Source organism: Podarcis raffonei, chromosome 17 (assembly GCF_027172205.1).
Source record: "Podarcis raffonei isolate rPodRaf1 chromosome 17, rPodRaf1.pri, whole genome shotgun sequence".
Taxonomy (NCBI): domain Eukaryota; kingdom Metazoa; phylum Chordata; class Lepidosauria; order Squamata; family Lacertidae; genus Podarcis; species Podarcis raffonei.
The window spans coordinates 8,383,026-8,395,366 of record NC_070618.1 but is presented as its reverse complement, the minus strand read 5'-3'; the positions used below and the strand labels follow the sequence as shown (position 1 = coordinate 8,395,366).

The 12,341-nt window shown below is 42.3% G+C and overlaps 1 protein-coding gene across 2 annotated transcripts in view; it reads right to left on the bottom strand.

Annotated features, from left to right (window-relative positions):
* Positions 1-8,357: 8,357 nt before the first annotated feature.
* TNKS (tankyrase) overlaps positions 8,358-12,341 on the bottom strand; it is a 72,859-nt gene continuing 68,875 nt past the window's right edge. For both annotated transcript variants that reach the window (XM_053370925.1, XM_053370926.1), the window contains one exon: positions 8,358-11,306. In XM_053370925.1, the coding sequence (XP_053226900.1) occupies positions 11,220-11,306 (87 nt within the window). In that variant the 3' untranslated portion in view covers positions 8,358-11,219. The remainder of the gene's footprint in view (positions 11,307-12,341) is intronic.

The window sequence follows — 12,341 nt, the reverse complement described above, 5'->3', positions numbered from 1 at the left end:
ACATTCTAATCAGCTATATTGTGATCTGCCACACGTAAGCAGCAGCAAAATAAAGCAATACCTGTGTGCATCAGAGAAGCCCTCTAGTAGAGATGGAGGGGTAGGCAGACAATAAAAAGGCAACTTCACGTTGATTCTTTGGCTCTCGGATTTCTTGATGTTTACCTTCTGTGGGGTGCAGACAAATATGGAACCACCCCTTTACAAGAGGAGCAGGGAAGAACAGATTCACAGAGAACCTCGGTACAGATGTTGCTGCATTGGGAAGGGATGTTGGAAATTGTGGTTCAGCAATGTCCAAAGACCAATGTTTCCACACTTGGTACAGATGGACAGAGTATTGTGCTGTACCGTTTAGTTACCTTCTGTCCATAGAGGGGAGAGTTGCACCAAGATCTCCAGCAGCTTTAAGCCTGATCCTTTCTACTACTGACATGTGGAAGAAAATTTCACAAATCAGAGCCTTTCTCAAGTAAGATGTTTTTTAAGTTTGATGGGTTTAGCCTCCATACTCTTAGGATGGTTTTTCTCCTAACCTTTCTTCCGTTGGGGTGTCTAGCCTAACGGTGAATGCTTCCCCCACCCCCCAAAACATGGACAAAGCTTTATTCACAAACACGGTGCATCCACTGGCATGCATCAGGTAGGGTAAAGGGGGGGGACTTTGTGGCTCCCATCACCCCTGACCATTAGGCATGCTGGCTGGGGCCGATGGGAATCCAGCATCTGGAGTGCCCCAGATTTGTCTCTGAGGTTTGCATGTTGCAACTTCAAATATTGAGGCACTATTTTATTATGTGGGGCAGAAGGACAGTGTGGGTGTGTTGGTTCAATTGGATAAAATAGCAAGGAACTTTCTTCTATATCTGACCACATGTTAGTGTTGGTAGAAGCTGTGCTGTGAAGGAATATCCTGTAGTGAAAACTCCTAGGGCATAGAATCGTCCAACCCCCGGCAGTGCAGGAACCTGGCTCAATGTGGGGCTCGAATCCACAGCCCTCAAATTAAGAGTCTCATGCTCTACCAGGTTCGAGGCTATTTGGTAAAAGAAAATTCAGTAGTCGAAAATTTCAAAATCCAGTTGGATTTTGAAATTTTATTGGAACGAACAAAACGTCACAGCTGGTAAGCAAGTTCTCTAGAAGTCATTGTCAGGCTGGATGCTGAAGCTGATCCCCCCCTTTTTTTAAAAAAACCACTATAAAGCCCTGCTGTTACTCAGCTCTTTCTTGTGTCTTCAAAATTCTAAAAAAAATATGTTGCATACTTTTAAAAGGAGCTTGCAGATTACATATTTTTCCATTGCTGCTGCTTCATGTAGTGGTGGGAACATCCACAGATGATGATTTATTTATTGATTTTATATACTGCCCTATACCTGCAGGTCTCAGGTGGTTTACAGAATAGAATCAAAATATAAAGCCACAAAATCCATCATCAAAATAAAAACAATCCAACAACGTCCCCCCAAAAACCCACATTTTAAAAGGGCATAGGACAAAGGATCTGCGACGCTGACAGATGCCCCGTGTCTCACCAATAACTCTGCCACTTCATAGTGTTCATATCAACAGGCATGGTGGAGGTGCACTAAGCTACTAATCGAATAAAGAAACATGTCAAATATGTCTATTACCCTAAGGCTGAACTTCACCAAACTTGTATACTGCAGGGTGTAAAAGGCAGAAAGCAGGGCTTGATCAGGGGTTAGCTGTATTCACTGGGATTCTCTGAAGTGGGTCATAAGGATTCAGACCAGCCCTTCTTTGCCCTCAACATATCCGCTCCCTAAACATGGGGACTCTGTTTCACCCGTCACTCACGGCTCCAGCAATGTGTCCAGGAGTGCTTCTTTTCGTCAATCCGGAACCTGCTCCTGATCAGTTTCAACTGCACAAAGGCCTTCAGTAATACTTGCAATTAAGTCATTTATTTCTGCGGGTTGATAAACATCGGCCTACTTCTCCCTTTTTTCCCTCCCTTCCCCCCCTTTAAATATCCTATTCCCGTTTTCATTTCCCGAACCGCTTATTTTCCTTGTGCCGCAGCTGGAAGAAAATCTTATACTTCAATTCCACTGATTGTTTTTTATTTCAATGGGACTTTCGTGCAGAAATCTAGTACACTGTGGGGCGTTTGTTCTTCTACCACATCACCTAAAAAGCAGCCTCCTCTGTATTCCAGAGAGGAGGCAACCGGAAGTAGGCCGGATCCGTAGCTGTTTTGTTGTTTCAGATGTGGTAGCCAGCTGCTGCCCTTGACCACTAGAGTGTCGAGGCCGTCAAACAAGAAACTCCCTCCCTGGGGGCGCTCTGAAAGAATCTGCTGCTGCTTCCCTTTTGCACAAGCCTAGCAGAAAGCTCACTTTCTATATCCTATAGCAGACCAAAGAGGAGAGAACAAAGTTAACTTCAGTCCCAGTGCACAGGACTCTGGAATTGTGTGACTCTGTTCTTCTTGTTCATAAGACAAAAGTCCAGGCAGAGGAGGAGGTGATGGCAGACTCTTGTGGTGTCACAGGAGGAAATCGACGCATAGGAAGAAGCTACTGTGGTGCATGTTTTCTGCTCCTTGCTAGGTGTCCATTCTCTTCAAAATACTACACCATGTACAACTCCAATCTGTTGCTTAAAGTGGGGTGGGGTGAGGGGAAAGGCTTTCCCCCCCCAAAATGGGATTTAGGCATGTTAGAAAGGGGTGGAAATGCTCCCCTGCAGATTGTGTGATGGCTCGAATAAAACCTGCTAGGCTCCCCTTAGTTCCTCACATCTGTACGTTCTGCTGCTACGAATGCTTCACCCCAAGTGCAAAAGCCAATTTACAGCCCCCAACCACGTGTGTATCCCTGCAAGCAAGCCTTAAGCGAGAAAGCAAAGTGGTCTGTGCCCTCTCTTCTCAGCTCATCTAAGTATGGAATGATTACACTGAAGTCTTCAATTTTCAGTCCCAACGCTTTAAATCAGACTTACACCCACACCTCCTAGTTATGCTACTTGCACAGGCACTGCCCAGCTTGTTGTTCTCTCCATGGCCAAAGGATAGGAAGCAAAGATACCTCCTTGAAAGCAGGTGGCTTAGTCCACTCACCTTTATGAATGAGCTTTTGATACACCTCCCACCAGTGCAATAGCCCAAACTCCCACCTCTATATTTTTATGTATAGGCTGTCTCAAATGCATGTGTGTGTGTTATAGGTTATCAAGTGTTTAATTTATTGTCTGACAATGATCATTCAAAATAAATTTCCAGTAATGGTCTTCTTTCATACAAAGTAATAAGAGGCTCTTTGGTCCTGCTTGGGTATGGTCTTGAAGAGGAAAAATGGCAATAGTGAACAAGCTGGTTTATATGAAAGGAATTTGCTATTCCTCATTTTATCAATGAACCCTAGCCGACACCGGAACACAGTTTAAGGGGGATGGAATGAGGCTAAAGTGGAGAGGTGTAAAAATTTGCACCATAAAACAAAAGGCCCTTACATTATTTCTTCTGCACTTAATGTATAAATAGAAAGACCATTTACCCAGATAGTACAAAGCTGAGCTATGCTGCAGAATGCCGTTTGAGTGTCCGGAAAACCAGGCACTGACTAAACTGTACAACGGGGTGGATCAACCCTATCAGCTTTAGAACTCCTGTACCTTTTAGATAACTGCTTTACTGCATATGTAATTTTCACTAAAAATAGCTGCACCTGTCATAATTCCCTCACAGTCACTATTGCAGATTAAAGATCCTTGAATTTGGATGACTGCATTATTATATCAGCAATTCCCCCTGCAATATTTTACTACTTTATTCTGGTTTTGTTTTTTTGGCTAGTCCTAGGGAGAGGCAAGGAGCCACACAAGACAAACCCTCCCACTAGCTTCTTACAGATTTATCTCTTCCTGTCTTCTGAGATTTCAGAAAGCGTTGCTCATGCTGTAGAATAAGCTGTAAGAACCAGAAAGTTTAAAAGAAATGAAGTGAGCTTCTGCATCCTATGCCACACATTGCGGCAATGTGGAAAGAATAGTGAGCTCTGGCAACAACCAGCCTTTGGAGTAAGCAATCGAAGAAAGTGGTACAACCTTTGGTGCCTCCTAACACAGGATAAAAACCGCCAAAAACGTTTTTAAAAAGTGTGTTTATTGAATCTTAATCTGTCACAAGTACTTATAGGTCAGACATTAAGTTAAAGCACAGTAAGATCTAAGTTGTTACATTGGCTTTATGCAAAATTCCATCACATTGGTTAAGTTAAGAGACTCTAATATCCTCTTTTAGCAAGAGGGGGGGAAATAAACATCCCAGTTCCAGGTCACAAACAATGAAAGGCCATTTTGGGATTTCATATGTTCTTCTATGGCCAACAGGTATCAAGAACACAAGGCTAGCTATGCAAGCAAGTTATACAAGGGTTTTTTTTGTTTCGTTTTTTAATGCAAAGCTAGTAGTTGGTAGTGCCTATGGAAATAACTAGGTGTTAAAATTGTTAGGAGGGTTGTATACACAGGTTGATGGCTACTGCAAAGTTGCCAATTGCAAAAAAAAAGGAAAAGAAAGTTGAGATTGCATTGTAACAGACAAGTTTTTAAACCCTTTACCAGTAATACTTTGAACTGAACCAGCACACACACAAATCTACCTTCTGGTCGATCAGTAAGCTACAAACACAAATGAGTATTCACCGCCATAGACACATTTCAACTTCGATGCATAATTAGTCTTCTTTCTCCACCTTCACAGCAACAAACCACAAGGACCATGATAGGAAGTGAAGGTGAAAATATTACCGTCCTCTGTGATCACAGCCATATTTTCCTCCAATAAAAACGTTCTTTTTATTAATATGAAGAAAACCCAACTCTGTGCTTCACAAAACCTCTAAGCAGACATGGTGGTAACCTGGGCGAGATTCCATTCTAAAAAAATTAAAATTCTGCATCCCGTTTCTGCAGCTTGTCTAAATTACCGTATATACTCAAGTATAAGCTGACTTTTTCAGCACATTTTTTTATGCTGAAAAAGCCCCCCACGGCTTATACTCGAATGAGGGTTCTTTCGGGCTGCTTGGTCTTCCTCCGCCGCTGCCGCCACCACCAGGTTTGTGGTGTGAACTGGCTAATACTCGAGTCAACAAGTTTTCCCAGTTTTTAATGGTAAAATTAGGTGCTTCGGCTTATATTCGGGTCGGCTTATACTCGAGTATATACGGTATGTACTAAGCAAATATGCATGATCTTATTTCCCATGTGTTAACTATTTCATGTAATTCTACAATTTTCCATTATTTGTTCTACCTTTGTATTAGGGAATAGCAAGGAGCTATGAAGGATACTGAAGTCCTAGCCTCAATTTATGGAAATTTTATTCAACCAGCCCTCTGACTTCAGCAGACTACCGTATTTTTCGCTCTATAAGACGCACCTAGTTTTTGGAGGAGGAAAACAAGAAAAAAAATATTCTGAATCTCAGAAGCCAGAACAGCAAGAGGGATCGCTGCGCAGTGAAAGCAGCAATCCCTCTTGCTGTTCTGGCTTCTGGGATAGCTGCGCAGCCTGCATTCGCTCCATAAGACGCACACACATTTCCCCTTACTTTTTAGGAGAGAAAAAGTGAGTCTTATAGAGCAAAAAATACGGTAATTGCCCACACAGTATAAAGCACCAGAAAACTGTGTTTTGGTGCAGGTGAGGTTAGCAGGAGCCCTACACCCAATACTATCCTGCAACTTTTTTCAGTGCTACTGAAGAATCACAGAATACATGCAGCTTTGCTCCTACTGGGTACAATCCTGGGGAACCATTTCTACATATGCGAGGAACCCAACTTTAGGAGAATTCCTTTGAGAACAGTTGAAGGCTTCTGTCACTGACATTGGCTGTTGCAGCAATAACTACGAATCTAGTTCCACTTGCATGCATGAAACCAGCTGGGAATGGGAGATTTATACTTGGGAGTGTCAGAAAGCACCAGAAGTGGTATTGATATTAGGATGCACAATAATCAGATGTATGGTGGGTGGAAACATTAGAGCTCATATTCATATGGACATTTTAACATTTGAGACCAGGATTGCTGCAAGCAAACGCAGCATAAAATGCATCAGTCTTCAGCCACCAATTTCACGGGCTCTATTCACATTCACAGCAGCCTACACACCATCGCCTGGGGAGCAGGGAAGGCTAAGCTTCTCTCGCAGCAATTTTGTTTGCAATGCGAACTTCAGCGGCCATGGATACAGCTCTCACATTCAAATACTAAGGCTTCCATGTGACAGAACCTGACTGCAGTCTCTGCCCATGCTGAGAAGGCTACTGTAAATGTGAACTAAGGGAACAAACCCGCTCCATTTTATCCATCAGCCACACAAACATGGCATTTTAATTTTTCCAGTTGTTATTTAATACGTTATTAAAATGCTGCCAAGTATACTACTAAATTAAGCAGATTAACAGCACTGAAAACAGCATCCAAAGTTCCCCCCGTGACGGGCTGTAATTCAGTATCCTGGCAGACGCTTTGATGTGCAAGGCCAAAAATTCAACCCCCTCCCCATCCACGGTGGTAAAAATATTGACTAGCTGGTGATTCGCTATCCTTTAAGTGGTACGCCAAAATCTCCTCTGCCTAATGGTAGCCCTGCTAGCAGATCCTCCTGCCAATCTCTTAAGAGCTGGAACATATACAGGCATCCCACTACTTAATGCATGTCCTACTTGCAAGTGGCCATGTATACGTGCAGCACTGGGTAATAATTAAATTGTAGAATTCTAGAGGTGAAAGGGACCCTGAGGATCATCTATTCCAACCCCCTGGAATGCAAGAATATTCAGCTGTCCCAAAAGGGTGACCGAACCTGCAACCTTGGTGTTATCAGCACCACAGTCGAACCAACTGAGCTGCCCAGGCTCTTTAAATAAGTCAATTAATTAAATAATTCAATTCAAACCTGGGAATGATGGGAGGGAGTAGGAGAGACCTCATGGCTCGCAAGGAAACTCTCCCCGGAGCCTGAAGAGGACGTCAGTGAAAGCAGAGGAAGCCCTGAAGAGACTGGAGACCCAGTGGGGCTTTGTTTACGTTGCTCAGCCGCGCATGTTAGCACAGCAGCAGCAGCAGCAGGATCTTTCCATTGCATCCTCAAGCCTCTTGCCAGTGCCAGAGCTTCAATTCTAGTTTGTGGATATTTTTGGATACAGTATTTTTGGCATGGATTGAAGAGACAGCAGCAGAGAGGGCATTTAAAGGGTGTTTAGAGGGCGCTCCCCACTTCATGCAATTTCACTTATGCGCATTGGGCCCTCCGGAATGTAACCCCTATGTAAGTGGGAAGTCGCCTGTATAAGGAAGATCCAGTAACTGTTCTACTCTCCTTCTTTTGCTTTAAAGTAAGATTTTTTTCCATCCTTCCTTTTTGGGTCATTCCATTGCTCTAAACTGTCCTGTAGACCCGCAATAAAAAACACAACCCCTACAAAAGAGGCACATGTTGCTTTATTCCTGCTGCTGGACTTACAGCAGCTGGGGAGAGGCACAATTTAGAGTTGGAAACAGCACAGTACAGTTCCCAGCAGCACCGTTGCTTCTATCAAAATCAGAGTCTCCTATGCCTGGTTTAAAGCAAACAAAAAATGCATACACATCCTCACCACTTCAGGAGTTCAAATCATAGATCGCGGAATATTCATGTTTTGCCCCAAGATCATGAGGCCCAGATAATTTAGCCAGAAAAGAGGGACTTGCCATCTTTTATTATCCCACCCTCTTCAAAAAAAAAACAAAAACCTGCTACAATTTGTCAGGGTTCCCTGGAAAGAGGAAACAGCTATTCTTAGAGAGTTCATTGAAAACATTTTTTTTTATGGTGCAGATCTCTTTTCTACCAAATATTCAACGTGACATTAAAAAAAGGCAAATTCTGCAAATGACGTTTTGTTTCTTGCAAACCCCATTTTCGGCAAACAAATTAACCTTGCTGCTGTAGCAGCAACATACCAGTCACTGAAATGGTGTGACTTGGGGCATCCAAAAATAATCACCATGGGCTTTGTCACACATTTACATCTGCAGCTATATACTAAAAAATGTAGAATGCAATGTGATAAATGTCTCGTTCGCCAAGACATGCATCATACAAGTACATCTGTCAGGGATCTGCAGATAATGCAATGGCATTATATAATGTTGTGTTTCTATAATGTTGTGACCGAGGTCTGTTAACTAAATTCTGAGGTCTCTCAACCCAGTGAGTCAGCCCTCACTCTCGTGAACTAGTAGCCCTCATTCCCAGGGCGGGATGAAACTAATAAATTGTACAATGTTTATAGCATCTTCTTAATCCATCCTGTAAGGAGTGGCTTTTTTAAAAAACCTAATGGCCAAGGAGATACTGCATTTATTTAAAGACAACACAATTCGTGTTACTTCGACTTCACAGTTGGAAGGAAGGGGTGTGCTAATGCCCAAAGCTCTTACCAGGCCTTCTCCCCAGAGCAAGTAAGAAGTTGTACTGAAATAATTACTATGGAATTTATTCTGAAATAAGAGGGTTTAGGAATCCAGTCTGTGAGTTCTTTGGGGCAATACCAGCTCCTGTATGAGAGAAAGGTGGCTATCATTTTATTCTGAAGGACAGTAAACACCAGGTGTGCATTTCATTTTTCTAAGACTATCCATGTTAGGCTTTGAGATCTCTGAAGACTTGGAGCAAACATGCAATGCGTATTTTTCAAGGTCCGACCAAGAAAGGGTTAACAGAATCACGTAACTACAAGACAAAAGCCACTGCAAATGGAATTCCTCGTACAGCACCTTTTACTCTGCACAAAACATCAGTTACAAAACACGGGCAGTTTAAAAGATCGGGGCCATAGTTTGAGAATCTGGCTGTTAGGACTCAAGATGAAATCTAAAACATCCATTAGGTGAACTCGCACACTGGAGGAGAAAGACAACCACAGAACTGGGACTTCTCTCTCCCGAGAGAAAGGAACACTGAACTTCCACATCCAAGTTAACCATTTAACTTAACTATGAAGTACGGCTGGGTTACGACTAACAACTACGTGAAGCTGGCGGAAAAGTCTTTTAGCTTGCAATGCAGTTGCCATATCCCCCCAGCTATGCTTAAAAACATAAATCCCAACATGAATGGTATTCAGAATGCTAACAGTGAAGCCCCAACATGCCTTCTTAATTAAAAGAAAAACTATTTTGGTCAGCTTTGGCCTTCAAAGTCCTACACTGTAAGCCAACAAACCCAACGAGACTTAAGTGGCCATGGACAACAGAAGCAAAGGGAAAGGTTCACAGTTGTCAAAGCTTGTTTCATCTGGTCTCTCTTAATATTAGAAGTCATTTCGTCAGCTTGAATCAAGTACTGATCTTGACCAATGTCAAAGTCTACATGATTATTATTGGCAAAGACATTTTTTCCAAAAGGTTTTTTGGGTTTTGTTCTTGTGCTTGCTGTGTCAGCAGGTAAGATTTTTTGCCACCATTTCCAAGCAGATGCCAGTATATGTTGTAAAATAATTGCCACAGTCTGCTGTTGTTACTCTAAAGAAATAATCATAATAAAACCTTTAATGGAAGAACTGTAATTTGAGCAATTCAACCTTCTTTGGCTGTTGACCTCCTCAGACTAAAGATTTTACAAGGTTATATTTCTACAACAAACACTGCAATCTCTCTGTTACATATCCTATTTATAAACCTCTATTGCTACTTAATTTTCAACTTCTTCCTTTCTCCCCTAAAGCTATTTTGCATTGTTGTTTTTTTTAAAAAAGTTGCTTCTCTTGGAAAAATTATTTTTTTTGTGGCTAGACCTCTGAAAATAGAAAGGTAGGTCACAAAGAGGCTTCTTCACATACAAACAAGATTTATGGGGACAAATTTAATGGAGGGAAAATAACTGTCAGGCTTCTGGGATTAGATAAATGCAAATACGCTCCTTGATCAATTGGTGCTTTTTTAAAAAAAAAAACCCCGCACAATTTGCACGTCAGAAGACAGTTGCTGATACAGCACATGACTGAGACCGTCGGCAATGTAACAGTTTAGAATTTATTCTGGTTGTAAGCTTAAGGACAATTTTCACTTTCTCACAGCCCCTGTGTGGGAAAGATTTTTTTCTCTTGGATTGTACCAATGGCGGGCTCCTGGCTCACCCCTCCCCCCCCCCACTGGCTTGTTTTCATGGAGAGAACTACATGAGATGTCCAGTTCAAACAACCACTGGGGCTTTTGTTCACGTGCTCATTTCTTCCTGTGTTGTTAAGCGCTGGGATGGAGAGGGCTGGGATGGGCAGAAGGAGCAGTATCAAGGCCCATTGCTTGATCTCTTTCCAGAGAGAAAGCGATGACTGAAACATGCCATTAAACACAGGTTCCTCTGGCAGATTTATCCGTTTGTGTTCATCCTAGCAAAGTAACTCATACATTTCAAGGACAGGGGTGTTTTTAAAATGAGGTTGCTACATGAATACTAGTATGAACTCCTCTTATCGAAAGAGGAACTCAAGAAGGTCAAAAGGACAGGTTTCTACCCCGAAACTACGCTTCTAGTAACATAAAAAAAGAAGAGTTCATAAAAAGTGCAAAAAGAATCTCAAACCAAAGAACTAGATCTCTAACACCTTCTTGGACAAGAAATTCCTATTGCATTGTTCATTGATTTTAGTCAATTTGACTTTGTGCAAAAAATATCCTCAAGAAGGGCCTGGCTCATTTTCGTAACACAGTGGGCAGGGGGGTGGGGGGAGTAAAATAAATAGCCAACTAAGGACTTTTCGAAAAGACAACCAACTCTGAAAAGGCGGCATGGGTTCAATACAAGCTATGCACACATCACACAACCAGAGCAGTGGCGTCAGAATTTATTTTTAAAAATATGGTCTTGACCTAGCCCTGCTTGTTAAATAATGTTCCCAAACACCCAGATTGAAGCAATGATGTCGTCACACACATGGCAACTGCAGGGAAAGTGAGCCTGAGATATGTTGTTAAAAGGCAAACCTTTGTAAACATTTCCTCAAAAGGAATAGTAGCAATTGAGTACGTATCCGTTACTCACATCTGTTTATAGAGCAATGCTTTATAAAACGCATACAGCTTAGTTCCAGGGTGACAAGCATTTCATAAAACGTTGATGTTTTGAAACTAATGTCATCCATCCAGTCCGTAAGTTATTAAAGTCATCTGATTTGTTTCACCAAAACAGCATTTACTAGGTCTTCTGCTCTGCGGCCGTTGCTGTCTGTGAGGGAGTATCTGGCTTTACAATTTGGTATGTAATCAGATACTCGGGGTAAGCCTAAGAACAAGAAGATAAATACAAATACAAATAAATTATGCATTTCAGAGGTTCAGAAAGAAATCACATTTCAGCCCACTTATTCCACCCCTCCCTATGATGCTGCTGATGATAATGATAATGATGATGATGATGTATTACTTGTAACCTGCACATCTGGCTGGGTTGCCTCTGCCACTCCAGGTGGCTTCCAACAGAATACAACCCTTTTCCAGTGTACTGCAACACTATGTCCACGTTCATAAGGCACCCATCACCCCTCCAGACATTGCATCCTCTATCTGGAAGATGTTCCCTCCATGCTGCCCGCCATAGTTATCAGATGCTCATTTCCCCTTCCTGCAAAAGGCAGCAGGAGCCCTCTCGCCCACGGCCAGTTCCTAAGCTCTTCCTTTTCTTCAGAAAGAAACTACCATCTGAACAAGTGCTACTAAAGAGAAAGGGCAGAGCATTAAGAACTGAATGTCAAAAGGGCATGGGAGGTTGAAAGCTATGTTTTAGACATTAGGCTTTCTAAAGCATCCACCACAATGGCAGCTGCTGGTCCAGGAAGTCGCTTGGAGTCTTTTTTTCTGTCCAATGTTCAGAGCTGGTAGGCGAGCGACACTATTTTGCCTCCTGCAAGCAGCACGCTGGGACTTATTTATCACATTCATATCCCCGCCTTCCTCTGAGAAGCTCAGGGTGGTAATACAGGGAAGTTACCCAATTTCAACATTGCATCATAAGTCAGAGGGGGAGTGTCTGGCCCAAGGACTAACAGAGAGAGGGTTTTCGGGGGGGGGAGGGTGGCTTTAAAAAATGCCACTGAATATGAATCAGTGAAATGGATTGAATGAAACCCAATGAAATGTTTTTGTTTTACCACAGGTAAATGCTCAAATGTTCCAGTGGCAAAGAGATATCTCTTGTTGCATGTATTATAAAACAATTTGGATCTTTTAGGAGCCTTTAAGGTTACCAGGCAGGGTTGAGGTTTGGTCCTCATACAAGAAAACCAGAATTAATTAGGGAAGCACCACACTTTACGCCAGG